Source organism: Calonectris borealis, chromosome 18 (assembly GCF_964195595.1).
Source record: "Calonectris borealis chromosome 18, bCalBor7.hap1.2, whole genome shotgun sequence".
NCBI lineage: Eukaryota > Metazoa > Chordata > Aves > Procellariiformes > Procellariidae > Calonectris > Calonectris borealis.
In genome coordinates, this window is record NC_134329.1 from 9,929,208 (window position 1) to 9,945,120 (window position 15,913).

Genomic DNA, 15,913 nt, shown 5'->3' on the forward strand with positions numbered 1-15,913 from the left:
CTGTCTTTGTGGTGGCAAATGGCTTGTAACACAGTCAGGTGAGATGATGCCATCTGTTCAGGTGTTCAAGTAGACTATTTCTGCTGATGCTATAGTCACTTGCCTTGAACAGAGAAGTGATCTACTCTGTGTGATCAGTTTTATCTTACTGGTTGTTTTAGCCACAAATGTTCTTTATCCGGGATATCCGTAATTGTAGTTTGTCTAAATTCCTGTAATTCTCTGCATAACACTAACAGACATCTATTACTTCTAGCCAACTACGATGACTTATACCAGTGGTCAGTGGAATCCTACTCAGACTTCTGGGCAGAATTCTGGAAGTACAGTAACATCACGTGTTCTCGCCTGTATGATGAGGTAAGTCAGTATTTATTTTAAACAGTCAAGTGCAACACAAAGGGGACAGAAACCAGTTTTACAATCAATCTTTTGACCTGTTTGTGGAACCTTTGCAAGTGATATGAAGAACCTGTCAAGTGTATAGTCCTGAATTTCCTTGTGTGGTGGATGGTGGTGTTCTGTTGCTGACACACTTCAGGACAGTGAACTCCTCAAGTTTTATTGTCCTTGTGGTCATGTGCTCTCACACCTTGGCAGTCCCGGCTGCTTGTGGGGAGTCTACTGATATACTGCCTCCTGCTTTAGGATTGTGCTGGTAGAATGTCATCTTGATTTTGTAAATGCTGGCATGCAGTCAAGTTCATGTTGTGTTCCCTGAGTCAGCTTACCTGATCAGCACACCTGTTCCACTCCAGTTTTGTAGAACTGGTTATGGAAGTCTCTGCAATCAGATGTAGGCTTGAAATATCTCTGAGGGAATGGTAGCGGTTGAATGCAATCACAGGTGGAATACCAGACCATGCCACAGTGTTGCCTTGAGATAAAGGTGACTCTGAAGCTCTTGCAAATGGAGAGCAAAGCTGGAGCCCTTGTACAGTCCCGTTGTAGGATATCAGCATCACCCTGTGGTTTTCCATCTGAGGAAGATGGACTAATTACTTCAAAAGCTTGATGCAGAGGAGCCTTCCTGGGACTTAGTAGAGAGAGGCCTGGACTTGTATCTTAATCCCTGGAGGCCATCTGTTCCAAGAACACTCAGAGTACTGGCAGTTCTGCAGAGGGAACCGGTAAGTTTCTTTTGCTTTTTCCTGTCTTAAAAATTTCTGTACTGCATGCTGTGATAGATCAAGTGGTTCCTCCTGCTATGAAACTGCATGCTGAGGTGTCTTAATGTGACCCACCCTTTAGAAGAGCAAATTCAGCAAGAATGTAAGAACTAGCCTGCTTTCTGCAGTATATGTAGTCTGAAGGCTATAAACACTTAATCTTTTATTTTTTCTATAGATGGTAGTTTGAAATCTGGCTAGGTTGTGTTTGGATACTGTCTGTTTTCTACATATTCTGTGCTGTTAGCAAGGCTATTTTTCTAAATTTCCACATAAATGCAAATTGTCCCGAGCGAGTAGTTCAGAGGAGCTATTTTACACCCTTGTGTCTGTACTGAGCAAGCTGGACAGTAACGCTTCTCATTCTCTTGTCTTACAGGACTGGCACTGCTGGAAGTCTGTCTCTCCAGACACCACCAATGGCTGGTGAACTGGAAGGGAGACTGAAGCTGGCAATGGTGGCCTAAAAATGGATGTTTCCTGAGGATGAGAAGCAAGAAGATGGGGATATCTAGGAAGGCTTTAACTAGACTACTTGTGAGCTTCTAGGCCCCTGCATGCCTATTCTACAAGGGTCTTGCTGTGATGTGAGATCTTAAAACAGGAGAGGCAGAGTCAGCTGGTAGACAAGTACTGCAAAAGATACCTGACTTACTTTTTATGGACCCGTTTGCCTCTAATGTTCCCTCGGTGTCAGCATAGTGTCAGCTTCAAGGCCTGACTCCAGCTTTATTGAGCCTTGAAGCTGACTTACTGTTAGTCCTTACCATCGGTCCATTTCTGTTGCATGTCTGGAGGAAAGGCTGGTCACAGTACTTGAGCTGTTCTGTGGTAGCTAAAGAGCTGAAAAGTTTGACGTGTCTTACAACCTGATCCCTGCTGCTTGTTGGAAGTAAGCATTATGCTTTGAGGAAAATAAAATTTTTCATGAACCGGAGTTGACTCCTTTGTTCCTAGCTAGTGAAACAGTGTCTACTTTCACAGGTCATTCTAAGAAAAACAATAAAATTTTGTGTATATATAATACAGATGGCCAGTGTTTTATTTAAACTTAGTAAAGGCTTGAAATATTCTATGTCGACAGGCTCATGTCGCTCTATAGCAATTGATATCCATGTCATTTCTGGAAAGAACAAAGGTACTTGCAGTGTACAAAGTTTGCAGTGTCCTGGCATGGCAGCACTGGCATTGTTATGTCAAGTCACAAGTAGCTGTTGATTTTAAATGAGGAATGTAGTCTAAATGTATTTCTCTTTTTGCTGCAAGAAGCACCTGACAGCTGTTCCTGTGGAGGGGCTGCTTTGAGCATTCCGATAGCATCTGCTTTCTCGCTTTTCGTGAGGCATGCTATTTTGCTCTTCAGGTCATACAGAACATCACGTACTGCAGTAAGGCAAAGATTCTCTGTCTAATGGTGATGGTGAGATTCATTCTCAAAGGTGTAGTCTCTGCTTAGGGTAAGCAGGATCTCTGGGGCATGATAATGCATGATTATAGCACAAAGAGCAAACCACTTCAAGGAGGGGAAATGCGGTAGAGGTGTGGATAGAGGATATTGCTAATGTGATGCTTATTCGTAGCTACTGAGGCTTGGGAAGTGGTCACTGATTAGCTGCTGTGAAGAGCAATTGTAGAACAGGAGCTGGTGGCATGGGAGTACAGCTGATACTTGGCTTGTTCACCTAACCGCGCAAATTGGCCTTGTATGCCTTAGAGCTGTTGTGCGGAGGAGTGGAGTCTTAGTCATTTAATGAGGACTGCAGTCAGCAGTACTGTAGACTGCACTTCTTTACCTTTCCTGTAGACTTGCTGGGCATTTATTGGGACTGTATGAAGTGAAAGGCTTGTGGCAAAGCTCTGCATTTTTATAGACTTGCTAGAACTGAGATCTAGCTGGGATCTTTCACTAAATTAGCAGACCTTGAGTTTCTGTTGCTTGCTGAGAACTTTCCTCTAAGGGAGCGATCAGGTTGTTCATATAACAGAGTATCTCTACCAAAGAGATTTGGCTTAACTAGCAGTCATAGGTGTTACCAGAGTGGAAAATAATGGAGCATCAAGTATGTGATTCCAGCATCTTATCCTAGTAGAGCTCTTCAAAGGGGTGTTCCACTTCAGGAAAAAAATAGGGTTAGGTCTTGTCCTGGAAAATGCTGAAAACATTCTGCTCAGTTTTCTTCAAGCTAAGGAAGTCAGTAATGAGTCAGTTTTAAGAGTGGCTTCTAATTACTTCAGTAATATATGTTGATGTAAAAAAAAATATTTCTGCAGCCTGAGTTGATAAACTGTAAATGCTATAACTCAGCTCTAGTTAATTGTTACAAGCAAAGAAATCTTGAGTTCCCATTTTTAGAAAATTCATTTGAAATAAAGTAATACAGTAGAGCATTTCCACATGAGCTTTAACTTCTCTTATAAAAATTAATTTTGGGATTGCCTCCAGTAGTGCATATACTGTACATCTCAAAGCACAAAACCATTGGATTTTCTGCAATGGGAGGTATTTTGAGTTCTCTCTGGCTTTCAGAAGAGCCTTTTACTTGGTCTGAAAGAATGCTGTTTCTGTAATGCATGTGCAGTCCATGAGAGAGAACCTGAGGGTATAAACTGAAGCTTTCAAAAACACAGCTATAAAATAAAGTTTCAATTTAAAGATTACAAAATACATGTGCTGCTGGGCAGTTGAATCTCCAAACAGTGGGGCATTTAGGAAGGAATTTACAGACCTTTGTGGCTAATGCTAAGGGGTTCTTTACCTATCGCTGTTATGAAAGGTATAGTCCTAACTGTGACTTATCAAGGGATAATTTAATATTTTTGAGGCTTAATTAGTTAAAGATGGGGGGAACTTATTTCAGCTGAACATATTTTTTGTGACTTCTTTTCATTGCATTTTTCAATTCTTTGCATGTCTTAGTCCTAAATAGGGCATTACTTAATATGGGCTTATTAGGTTGCTGAACACTCTTTTTAGAAAACAGTAAATCAGGGATGGTAGAAATGTGCACTCTGACAGTTTGTAATGCAGTATTTGTTAGTTGTAGAGGTTAGTAGCAGTATTTCTGCACTCTGAATGAAGCTGTGGAGTACTTAAATGTTTACTGCAACTTAATTCTTAAAAAATGGAAAATTGGAATAAAAAGCTTGAACTTTTTAGTTACGTTTGACTATACAGGTCACTTATTTAGCCTAGGGTTAATTTGAATTACCATTGTCTAAGTTCCTGATGTTGGCCTCTGTACCTTGCGACTCCTGCTGGGGAGGACTGGGTACTCGCGTCTTCCTATGTTTTGATTTTTGTAGGAGGGAGGCTGGAGCGTATGGCCTGGTAGAGACCTACAATATGCTGTAGCTCAGTCCCTGTTCGGGATGTCCCCAGAGGCAAAACCCCAGCGTGCACTGTGGTTTGCATGTATCTTGTCTGGATGTAGCCATAGTGGTTTGCTTCACTAGTGCATTTAAGGCTGGTCCAAAGAGGGAGCTGTCAGCAAGGAACTCTTTCTAGTTTTGTTGTAATGATGTCTTGTGACAGTTGACAAATAATTAATCTTTCCAGGCCTGTAATTACAGGATCTAGTATGTGTGTGCCATCTGTAAGCTGGGAGAAATGATTCTTGCCTAATTGAGTGTATAAAGAGCTTGGAATTAACTAGCTGATTTCTGTACAATGCTCTGAAAAAAAAATTATGTTACGGTTTTCCAGGAATGTATTGTATTTTTTTTTCAGGTGGTTGATACATCCAAAAGCGTTGCAGATGTCCCGGAATGGTTTAAAGGTAGCCGTCTGAACTATGCAGAAAATCTTCTGAAGCACAAGGACAATGACAAGATTGCACTGTATGCAGCAAGTAAGAAAGAACTAATGGCTTGTATTTATTTATAGTTCGCAGGACTAGGCCTTATAGAACAGCTCTGCTTTTTACGAAACCTTGAAATAAACTGGCTTGGGTGAGGAGAAAAGGGGAAAATAAACTCTGCAGAATCTATGATACAACTCTGCAAAAAACCAGCAAAACATGCTCTGGGAATATAGAAGTTCTGAAAATTCCTTGGCAAACTAAATGAAGTTTTCTTAAAATGTGCTTAACTGTGTTAAGGTATTGGAGATCATGCTGTGTTTAGCATCACTCAATATTTGAGCTATTACTTCACGTTTTTCATAAACGCTTGCCTAATGCTTGCCTTCAGGAAGTATTTTGGCACTGTTGCTTGATATTGTCCTTCCCACCCTCTTCCTATACCTTATATTTTAGGAATACTAAGGACTACACAGGGTAGTAGGAATTAACTCTGCTTTTGACATACAAAAAGAAAGGGCAGTTACATGCATGGAAGGCTTGGAATTTCACTTTTGTAGAACACTAAAGCTCAGTCTTAATTTTTTGTTATACTAGAGGAGATATAAATCTGGTAAAATCCGGGTATAGTCGTAATGAGGATGGTCGTGTTAAGACAGAAAGTCCCTTTCCTGTATCTGCTGACTTTGGTAATTCGAATCTCTGTTAGATGGGATTAGCTTCTGTGCAGGTGTGTGATGCTTCCTTAGGGAGTTGTATTCTGAGCTTCCCTTTTGCTGGACCTAATCCTTATCATAAGACTGACCAAGCGGTGATGCTTCTTAATAGCTTAACACTAAACAATGCAGTCTTACAGCTCATTAGCAGGGAAAATTATGCAGAACTATGGATTGATTGTGTAGGTGTTAAAAATCTTAGTTTCTGATTTCTGATGCATGGAGATCAGTTTTTGAATCACATGTGTATTACTGTTCTGATAGCCGTTTAAAAACAACGTGAGACAACAGAATTGTCTTCTGTAAGTATTTCTTCTTCAGCAGTAAGCTTATCAGTTGCATTTTACTGCTTACAGGTATTGAAAGTAACCTCTCTGATCATATTATATCATATTATGTATCATATTATAATAATATATATGATATATTATATATATATAAAAAATCAACTACCAGTTCAGAGAGAATGGGAAAATCTGTGACCCAGTTTTGGTGTAATAAGAATTGATCTGGTAAAGTCTGATAGAAATGGGGCATGTAACAGAAAGCTGGCTTCAAAGTGATGAACTCATCACTTTCAAATTTCGAGATCATTAGAAAAGCTTCTTATGTATTATTTAATGGGGGGAAAAAAAAACCAATGTAGTTATTAAGTACATCTTGTGCAATAGCTGAAAGCCAAACACTGATTAGTAAGTCAACTCTATGTAGAATTGATGTCATTGATTTGTTAATGCTAAAAACTAAACATGCAACTTGAGGAAAAAAAGTGGAGTTAAATACTTCCAGTTCAAATTATTGAAGGAATTATTATCAACTTAGTGAATTATTTGATTTGATATGTGATTACGTTGTCCCTGTAGATCTTGTTTCTTGTTAGGAAGTTATGGGGTGTACTGGAGACTCACTGCTTTGAGTCACATAATCACGGGTGATGATACCAACAGGAGCAAAATTATTTTCCAATTGAATGCTGTATCAGTCCTGGAGTGAACACATCTGCTTCTCTGTGGTGAACAGACTTCCACCTCCATTTCTTTTCATGACCTTCTGCTGTATTTAATCTTCTTAAGATCTCTTAAGTCAGAGTATTTTTTGTTAACCCCTCACTGCTAGGTCAGAGTGGTGTTTAGGGAACCTGTGTCCGATTCGTGTGTTCACTAGAGATGATTCTGTGGGAGCAATGTGGGTGTGATAGAGCACAGGAATGTAAATGTAACTTTCCTAAACAATTTCACTTGTCTCTGGCTCTTACTGTGAATCTCTTATTTGTGACTCCCTTCTTCTGGGGGCTTTAATCATGGAGCAAGATCAGAGTCCCGTTTTTCTGTTGTTGTATGGGAACACAAAATCTGTCAGCGGTGCCTGCTCACCTTATGAACTACATGTTACATTGACTTCTGCTTTGTTTCCCATCACAACCTGCTCTTTTGCTCCATGTAGGTCTAAATTTACTGGAATGGAAGTCTAAGAAGGCAAAAGAGTAAAAATACTGTTCCCTGCTTAAGAAAATCAGACTGATGGTAGCAGTTCTGCAAGGACCTGCTCTACCAGGGCATGCAGTACGTTTTTGTTGCGACATCCTTGGCATATGTGTGTTCATAAGAAGTGCTGGATACTGGAAACAGGACAGGCCAAATGGTTTGCAGGAGTCACATTGAGGAAGTACAGGAAGGGACCTTTAAGATGACAAACTTTGCCTTTCATAACATTTAGATTTGTTCATTTTGTTTCACGAGTCATCTATTAACAGCTTATGTAACATCTGACATTCAGTACAAAAATGAAAACACCCTGCAGATCTTTTCAGAGATGAATGGAGTCCAGTTCAGTTTAATTGCTTTGTGGTGTGTTGGCAAACGCAGATGTCTAAAAAGCATATTGAAAGTCAGACCTTAGTAATTTTATGTGCGTCATTTTCTAGTCAATGGTGACTTGCCATAATAAAACCTAAAGTTGGCACCTTGCTGCTGCTTCCTATACCTAATGAGAAAACTGATTAAAAAGGGAAAATGAGGTGGTTCTTTCCATGTTAGAAAGCAGCCTTGGTCACTGCAATCTATTTTTCACGAATACTCTTTGAGAACACACCTTTCTCCAGTGAATAGTTTGCATTTTTGCAGATGTATGTTCCTGTCTTTAAAAATGTCCTGGTGCCTGCTGAATGAATATTACTGATTAATACTTGATTCCCATTAAAAAGAAAAGCTTGGTACAGCATAAGAGGAACTTGAAAAGCAAAAACTATAAATGTTAGTGGAAACTCTTCTCCTAAAATTCCTTCATATTCTTTTTCTTCCAGAATTAGTTGTTTGTACTAGACTCTACTTATGTTGCAATGCATAACTTTTGACTGGTTGTTTTAATCTTCTTTCCTCAGAGGAAGGCAAAGAAGAAATTTTGAAAGTTACTTTTGAAGAACTGAGACAAGCTGTAGCTTTGTATGCTGCAGCCATGAGGAAGATGGGAGTAAAAGTAGGAGACAGAGTTGTGGGTGAGTAACTTTTAAAGGACAAGAGGTGAAATTTTCTTGAAATATGCAAGTGAGTAGTCAAGGTTATAGAAACATGAATATGAAATACTATTTCACAGAAACATTGTAAAGAAAAGGCTCTTATGCTGCTATATTTACATTTGTATGAAATACACTTCTAGAGGGAAGGAACCTGGACTAGCCTGCAAGTTCTCTAGCACTGGAGTGGGAAGGAAAATACCTCATTCATAGCTTCACTAAGGTCTGCTTCATAAGCACTCCGTGGAAGCGGAGGTGATGGAGACTTTGCATCTAGCTGAGCTTTGACTCAAAGGTCTGGCAGATTCACATGGGGGCAATCATGGAAATTATGGTCCCAGGTTGGTTGTTCTGGTGCCAGCTGGCAATTACTGACCCTATGGCCCCAGGAAATACGGTGCACTGTGAATTGCAGTTCTTGAGGAATGGACTTCTACTACCTTCTGCCACCAGTACTTTTGGGAGTAGTGACTTCCAGAATGATGGTAGTGAACAGCTGGTGAGCAGTAACTTCTCAAGTCACACCAACGCAGGCTTAGTGGTTAGAACCCAGTGATCCTTTCTCTAACTCACAAAAATTTCTAGAGTAATGTTTCCTGCCATAAGACTGTCATGTGGATTTCTCTATATAAACATTTTTTTGTCTCGTGAATAGCTTGTACAGTATACAGTCCAGGCATAGGAAGGAGTTGCTGGCTTCAGTCCATTTATTTCTAAATTGCTGGTTTTGATCTTCCAGCCGAGCCGCTTCATCTCTGTATTTCATGTGCTCTGTAACATATGCTCTTTAGTTTTGTCAGCGTGGTGCAAGTCAGAACTGTATTATCCTTGAAGCTCCTTCACTCCTACCCGGTAGTTCTGCTGATGTGCATATCCATCTTACTACTGGAATCACATGTTCTTTGAGCAATACTTGGCCATTATCCTAAGTATGTGTGAATTCTTATATGATGCAAACCCAAAGCGATGAAACTATTTGGTTTGTTTTCTGCATGTTACAAACCAGAACTTGAACTCATGTCTTCAAAAACAGAAGGGTATGCATTATTATTTTTATTAAACCCACAAATATGACCTGCAAATGTAAAATATATTCAAGAGAGCTCATACTTCATGCATATGGTATAAGTATTCTACGGAACTGGTAACTGAACACTTAATTGTCAGCACTGGTGGCTTGTTTTTTTTACATAGAATTAGAGCTAAATCCTTAATTGGGTATGAACCATCCAGCAAAGTCAGGAAGGTTTATCTGAATTAAGACTAAGTTAAGATGCTCCAATTTTGTCTCCATTTTCAATCTTAACACTGTCATGTTCATAGCTGACTTGTTAGGAGCAACAGCCTCTGTCTGAAACCAAACTAATGAATCGGAAAACTTACACTCTACAAAGTTTGAGTATTTAGAACTTAAGTGTAGTGTTTCTTACTACCTGTCCTCTAATGTGTACATCAAGTGGTAAAAGTGGGTTGCGTGTATTTTAAAAAGTTGCCCCAACCACATTGGCAAAATAATATGTAATTATGCATATAACTGGAAACTTGGACATCATGAAACCAATCAAAGTCCTAGTCAGGTTTTTGTTGACCTCTTTTAATGCTTTCTGTCATTGTGAAGCGCACAATTTGGGACTCTTTTTTGACTTTTGCAGTGGAATTTCTCCTGATGTGTACAAAACAAATTCAAATGCTCTGTTTTGTAGGCTGCTTGTGGGGACACAATACACTATTCCTTATTGTTTAATAAGGATGTAAAAAAATTCGTAACAGGGCTCGAAACAGTTCTTCCATATGTATTGCTGGTTATGGTAAACTGAAAGATTAAATCTCATGTGTAAGTGGCAAAAAGGGTGCTCTGTACCAGTTTCAGATCCCATAATATGATGAAATGTGTTGTGGGAAAGTGATGGACAATGCAGAAGAGTAGTTACTGGATATGTTTTCATACTCTGTGTGAATGAAAACTGTGTGTGAACACACTACGATGGGGGAGGACAGTAGCTGTAAACTTGTGAGTAGCAACAGCTGTAGCTTTGGTGTGTTCCTGGGAGTAGAAACCTGCTGTTCCTTGCTGCTGGCCTAATTCTCAGGTTAAAGTCCATTTCTTAGACTTTACATACTGATGTTTGATGCTAAATGGGAGTTTTTTAATCTCTGGGAAGAAAATACTGCTCACTAGGGTAACAGATGTAATACTAATGTTTAAGTATGACCAGGTGCAGTCACATTTAATGGGAACATTCATTCTGAATTAAGATTAAAGAATTTTGCCTACATGAGATTGTTTTGTGTGCTAAGGTGCGAATTAAAGGCCTGTTCGCAACCTGGTTGTCACTGCTAGAACTCTTCTAATCAAAACCAGTTAGAAATACTGCGTTTGGAAAAAGAAGACAACATATGATGCTGTAATTTTATGCTCATCTTGTGAGCAGTTCTTAGTAAGGTATACTGTGCAGGGGAAATGTGCTCTGTAGCTGGAGACAACATGCTACTGAAATACGGCTGTAGTCAGTGGTGCTAATAATTGAGCTAATAATGCTATTATTATAATTTCAATAACAGTTCCTTTTAGTTAATGACTGTATTTAGCACAACTTAGCACAACTGGAGGCTGGCTAACTCCTGAATCTTGTTTGTTTTGGCAGCTGGCTCACCTCTTTACTTATTTAAATTGAAAAGCGTAGTTGATACTTTAAAAAAATAAGATTGTATGAATAAAATTGCATGCTTTAGATACTGCTTATTTTTATTTATAAAGGTTTTTTACATGCCTGCAGAAGGTAGCAATTCCAAGTTTCTGGTGAAAATGCATCCTTAATCCACAGAAAGGACAGGATTTTAACTGTGCACTTTGTCCTGTTCTTGGGAGAGAAAACGTGCACATTGACTCCAATGGGAAGCCTGGAAGGATTTTTAGTGATTTCAAGAGGAGGCACAAATTGCGGCCTCTGGCTATCTGGTGGTGGTACTGTTATTTAAAAAAAAAAAACCAAACAAAAAAAACACCACAAAAAACAAACAAACAAACCAACAAACCCCCCCCCCCAAAAAAAAAAACAAAACACCAACCAAAAAAAACCAAACCCAAAATGAAAACAAATGAAAAAGGAAACAAATACATTGAAAATGTAATGAAAAACACTATTTGGATCCCAGCTCCCTAAATCTCTGGAGTTAAGCTCCCATCATTTGAGTAAGCTTGCAGCTCTGTTTTTTCCCTTGGCTTTTTTGTGCATTTCCTGAGCGAAAGTTTCCTGTCTGGCACTTCCACAGCAGAAACCTTTCTGCCGAGCTGCTGTAGGTACCATGTACCTGTGCTGGGCCCCCTGAGCATTTCAATAGCTTAAGTACGTCTTTATGAGCAGTTATAGCTTATTTGTGGAAGCAGGCTTGCATTGTGCTAGGAGTTCTTACAAAGCCCTTTACTTTTGATAACAGAAAAGATTAATGAATCTAGGCAACCTCTTTGTTTCCTTAAAATCATGGTATGTTTTTGGGCTCAGGTAGAGCTTTTTAGATTATCCAGAGCCTTCACATGCTTTTTTTCTTCTGGGCAATTTCTCACATTCTACTTTTTTCCGCTCTGCCCTCTTACCCTGGCTGGTGAGAGACTCTTTTCCTTGTAATCTTCAGTCAGATGAACCATATCAGCTCCTATCAGTTGAGCTGTTGCGCAGTTTCCCCTCCTTCCCTTCCCCTGGTGTCCCCCGTCCTGGACTCCTGACCCTGACAGATTGCTTTGCCTTGGGCAGCAGCCCATATTTAGGGAGAGCTTCCCTGTGAAAGAAATCCGATGGGCTTTTTAACAGTGATCCGGCTATTTAGAGAAAGAGACATACTTTAAATTGGGTCTCAACTTCTTTCATATGTTTCTCTCCTGTGCCAGAGGATATTGGCAGTCCTTGGAAGAGCTAAACCGTAACATTGCAGTCAGAGGTGGAGGCTGCAGGCTTTTCTCCAAATCTCAAATTGAAATGGGGGAGAGATGTTAAGTGTTGGGTGGGAAAGTTTGAGTCATACACCCACTTGTGGTATCAAAGATAAGGCTCTCCAAAGCTTGCCAAAATCTACTGGGCCCTAATTTGTTCCAAAATTTATAGCAGATGGCAGAAGGAAGGGTGATTCTTCATGTAGTTTATAGCAGTAATACAGGGCATGCTTTTGAAAAATCAGCTTTTAAATAGAACGGAGATATTTTATTAATTTTATTATGGTTGCCTAACACCTAGTCAGCCTGCCAGGTTCTGATGCCCTTTGTTGCCACTTTCTCTTAAAATCTTGAGCTGTTTTCTTCTTGTGAATTTCATCTCCATGCTTTACTGCCTCTAAGACAAGACGACTTTAACTTTTCATTAAACTTAACATATCCCCTAGTTTGTTCAGTGCAATTTATGGTTGCATCATGACAGTAACAGTATGTTGAAGTTGGAGGTGGGCGAGTGTGGGTGGACAAGCGGCGATGTCGAGCACTTTTTTTCAGCTTGATTTCATCCTAGTCTTTCCTTTCCATCACTAAGGAGATAGCACTTAATAGTAAACATAATTGAAGCAGATGTGTGGTGAAACATCTCTTCTAAAGATGTCTTGCAATACTGTCAATGATGCTCAAACAATTGGAAGAAACAGATACAGTACCTAATGCAAGCTACACAAATCCACATGTGAAGTACTCCTGGTCTCCCACCGGCCATCTGTTTGGCAAATAACAATGACTGCAGCAGCAATAAAATAAAACAGGGAGTATCTGTGTTTTTAATCTCTGGATAGGTTGCTTCTATTATATCCCTGTAGCCAGCATTGTTCTATTACAAGTCAGCAGTTAAAAACAAACTAATCTTCCCCATGCGTTCGCACAAAAAATCCTCAACAAAACATCAGTGAATTACATTGTTTAAAGCTGGTGATTTATCTATAGTAACTGTATTAGCTGTAGTTGCTTACGTGGGTTTTAAACTAGCTTTGTAAGAAGATTAACATGTTACTAATAGTCTCAGGCCAGTAATGTTAGGTAGGATAACCACTTTAAAGTCCTACAGGAGTATGAAATGCTGTATAACATCAAAAAGAGGAACTGGAAGCCTGGTCTTTGATTTGTCTCTTCTGTTTGAGAGCTGGTGTAAATCAATAGTATAAGCTATTGAGAGGATATTTCAGTTGCAGCTCCCTGCTTTCCTTCCTCCTGATGCATTCTTTCAAGGCTCAAATGAAATCTTTGATGCAGGGTACAAGTTTTTGTTTGGTGTTTTGGGTTTGTGTTTTTTTTTTCATTCAGATGACTACAAATGTTTGGATGCCTCTGTTTCTGAGTATGCATTTATTCTACTTTATGAAGGCATTAGATGGTTGCAGGGAATGTGTTCTCAGCACTCTGAGAAATGAGGCTTTTGACATAGTTTCCAGCATGATTATACCAGAAACTTGTGGACTATAATTTTCACCTATTTTGTTGGTAAAGTACTAATGTGTACATGAACAAATCTAAGAGTAAATGAACAAATCTAAGTTTAATCTCAGAGTATGCTAATAAGTGAAAAGCAACTGATAGAAAATGCTGTCCTGAGCAGATCAGGCTGTAAGTGCCTCTCAAAAAAATCCGTACAGTGTTTTTAAGATATCACTTGTTCTGCTTAGAGATTTGTCACAGGTTTTATGTCAAAGTAAAGCTTTTATTTCTTTGCCCTTATGGAGATTTTACACATACTTACAAGTCAGGAGGAGTGCTGCTACGACCCTTGATATGACATATTCTGGATTCCTAGTTGCTGGGTTCCCATCTCCTGTGTTTGAGCCTTCTATTCAATTGCTTTCTAGTTCACCCAAAGAGGGTATGAAGATCCTCCTCTTTCTAACAGAAGGTAGTTTCCACCTTTCTTACCAGCTTGAAGAAAGGGGTAAGTTAAGATACAGAGATGGGGAAGAACCTTCTGTAGACTTTACCCATGTTGACAAATGCTAGTTTTGATCCTTAGCTGAAATACTGTATCAAGGAACGTGGAGGCTCTAGTTAAATATATGAACAAACATATGATGAATATTTAAATTAGCTGTACCATTATTCTTCTGTATTACAGAGCTTCTGTACATAGGTCACTGTTCTGTGACCCCTGATGTGAATCCAGCTAAAAAAGTTGGATTTTTCATCCTCTGTCAGCAACATTCCTGTTTACCAAGTTTTAGACACTTATGACCTGTGTCAGCCTACTGAATGCTTTGAGGAGTCAGTTGATATCTCTGGGCACAGTCAAATGCAGGGACTTTTACATGCATGACAGTTGCTGTAATTGGTTTGCAGAATCTCTGATGCGAGAAGGGGAGAAATCATTTTTATTTCTGCGAATCCAGTTTTAATCTGAAAGACTGACAGGAGAAGTGGTTTGTATCATTTAGAGTTGGGAGCTGTCAAGAGAAAAGCAACATGAGTTCTTACATTGCTATGTTTGGAGGATCTCTTTCCAGAATAGAACCACATTTTTATTCATAAGACCTGGTGTTGAGGATTAGGACAAATACATGAAAATCCCAGTGAGCAAGCAGGTTGGCTGCCTGCAATGATCGGGTAAAGATACAGAAATGCAGAGTAAGTTGCCTTGCATGTTTCATGCCTTTTGGCAGTTTTGGCTGATACCCTCTGAAACTCAAACACCACCTCAAAGCCAACTGACAAATGAAAGTAATGATTTAATTGTCTGGCTCACAATAATACGCAGAGACTTGTGTTCTTGCCCTGAGGGCTTTTGCAGGAGTGGTGAAAAGGAGAACTTGCTTATAATAGAACTGATGCTTGTAAGCTGTGGCGAGGTAATAACTGCTCCAAAGCACGAAGAGACATCTTTTAGTTTTCATTGCACTCTGGCCCCCTGATAGTCCCATCCAAGAAATGCTCAGTGGAAATATTTGGCATCAATTAAAAAAGAACTGCTTCCATTACACAAAATGACATTTTAGTCTGTTCTGGTTATATATTTCAAATTATTGTTCAGGGAGGAAGATTTCTCTTAAAAGAAAAATCACTAGAATTTTGGGATACTGTACCTTGTTTCATAAACCTTGACCCTAAGGGGAAAATAGCAAAACAAATAATGCCTTTACGGGCTTGGGGTTTTGCTGCACTTTGTGTACTTAAGAACTTCACCGAACAAAACACCACAAACTGTAGGTGGTTCTAGGGAGTAATTTATATCTTAACATTTATAACCTTAACAGGTTTTTATTCACGGTTGTGGTTTTTTTCCAGAAATTGTTGGGCTTAAGTCATAATGCTGTTTTCCAAGTTGCTATTCCCAAAAGCATAGCAGCTTACAGATTAACTGAAGCGGTCAAGCTGGCTTAAGAAACTGATTTCACTGATTTTTGAATTGTGAAGAAAAATCTCAGTTTAAATTAAGACTTACTTGTGAAGTTGAAAAAGGATAGATTTTTTTTTTCAAGCTGTGTAGACAAACTGGCAAAAATCAAGCTCAGTACCCTCCTACTTGATAAAGTTAACGTAACAGAAATTGCTGCTAAGATCTGTGATCTTTGTTCCTGTCCTGAAAAGTACATCCATAAATATCTTTCTCTGAAAAGTGCCTAGCACTAGTGAATTTTTTCTGTCTGGTAGATACTTGTGGAGCACCTGCAACTCGCACTGCAGTCCAAGATCTGTCAGTGCTCACCACTTTTGTTAAATGGGTTAGAAAGTGTTTTTATGGCCATTTAAGTTTGCTTTCAAACACTGAA

The 15,913-nt window shown here is 39.2% G+C and overlaps 1 protein-coding gene across 1 annotated transcript in view; it reads left to right on the plus strand.

Moving 5' to 3' along the window:
- The window catches only part of AACS (acetoacetyl-CoA synthetase), a 44,296-nt gene that overhangs the window by 3,398 nt on the left and 24,985 nt on the right, over positions 1-15,913 (plus strand). The window contains exons 2-4 of the mRNA XM_075167852.1: positions 257-360; positions 4,897-5,017; positions 8,063-8,176. Coding sequence (XP_075023953.1) covers positions 257-360; positions 4,897-5,017; positions 8,063-8,176 — 339 coding nt within the window. The remainder of the gene's footprint in view (positions 1-256; positions 361-4,896; positions 5,018-8,062; positions 8,177-15,913) is intronic.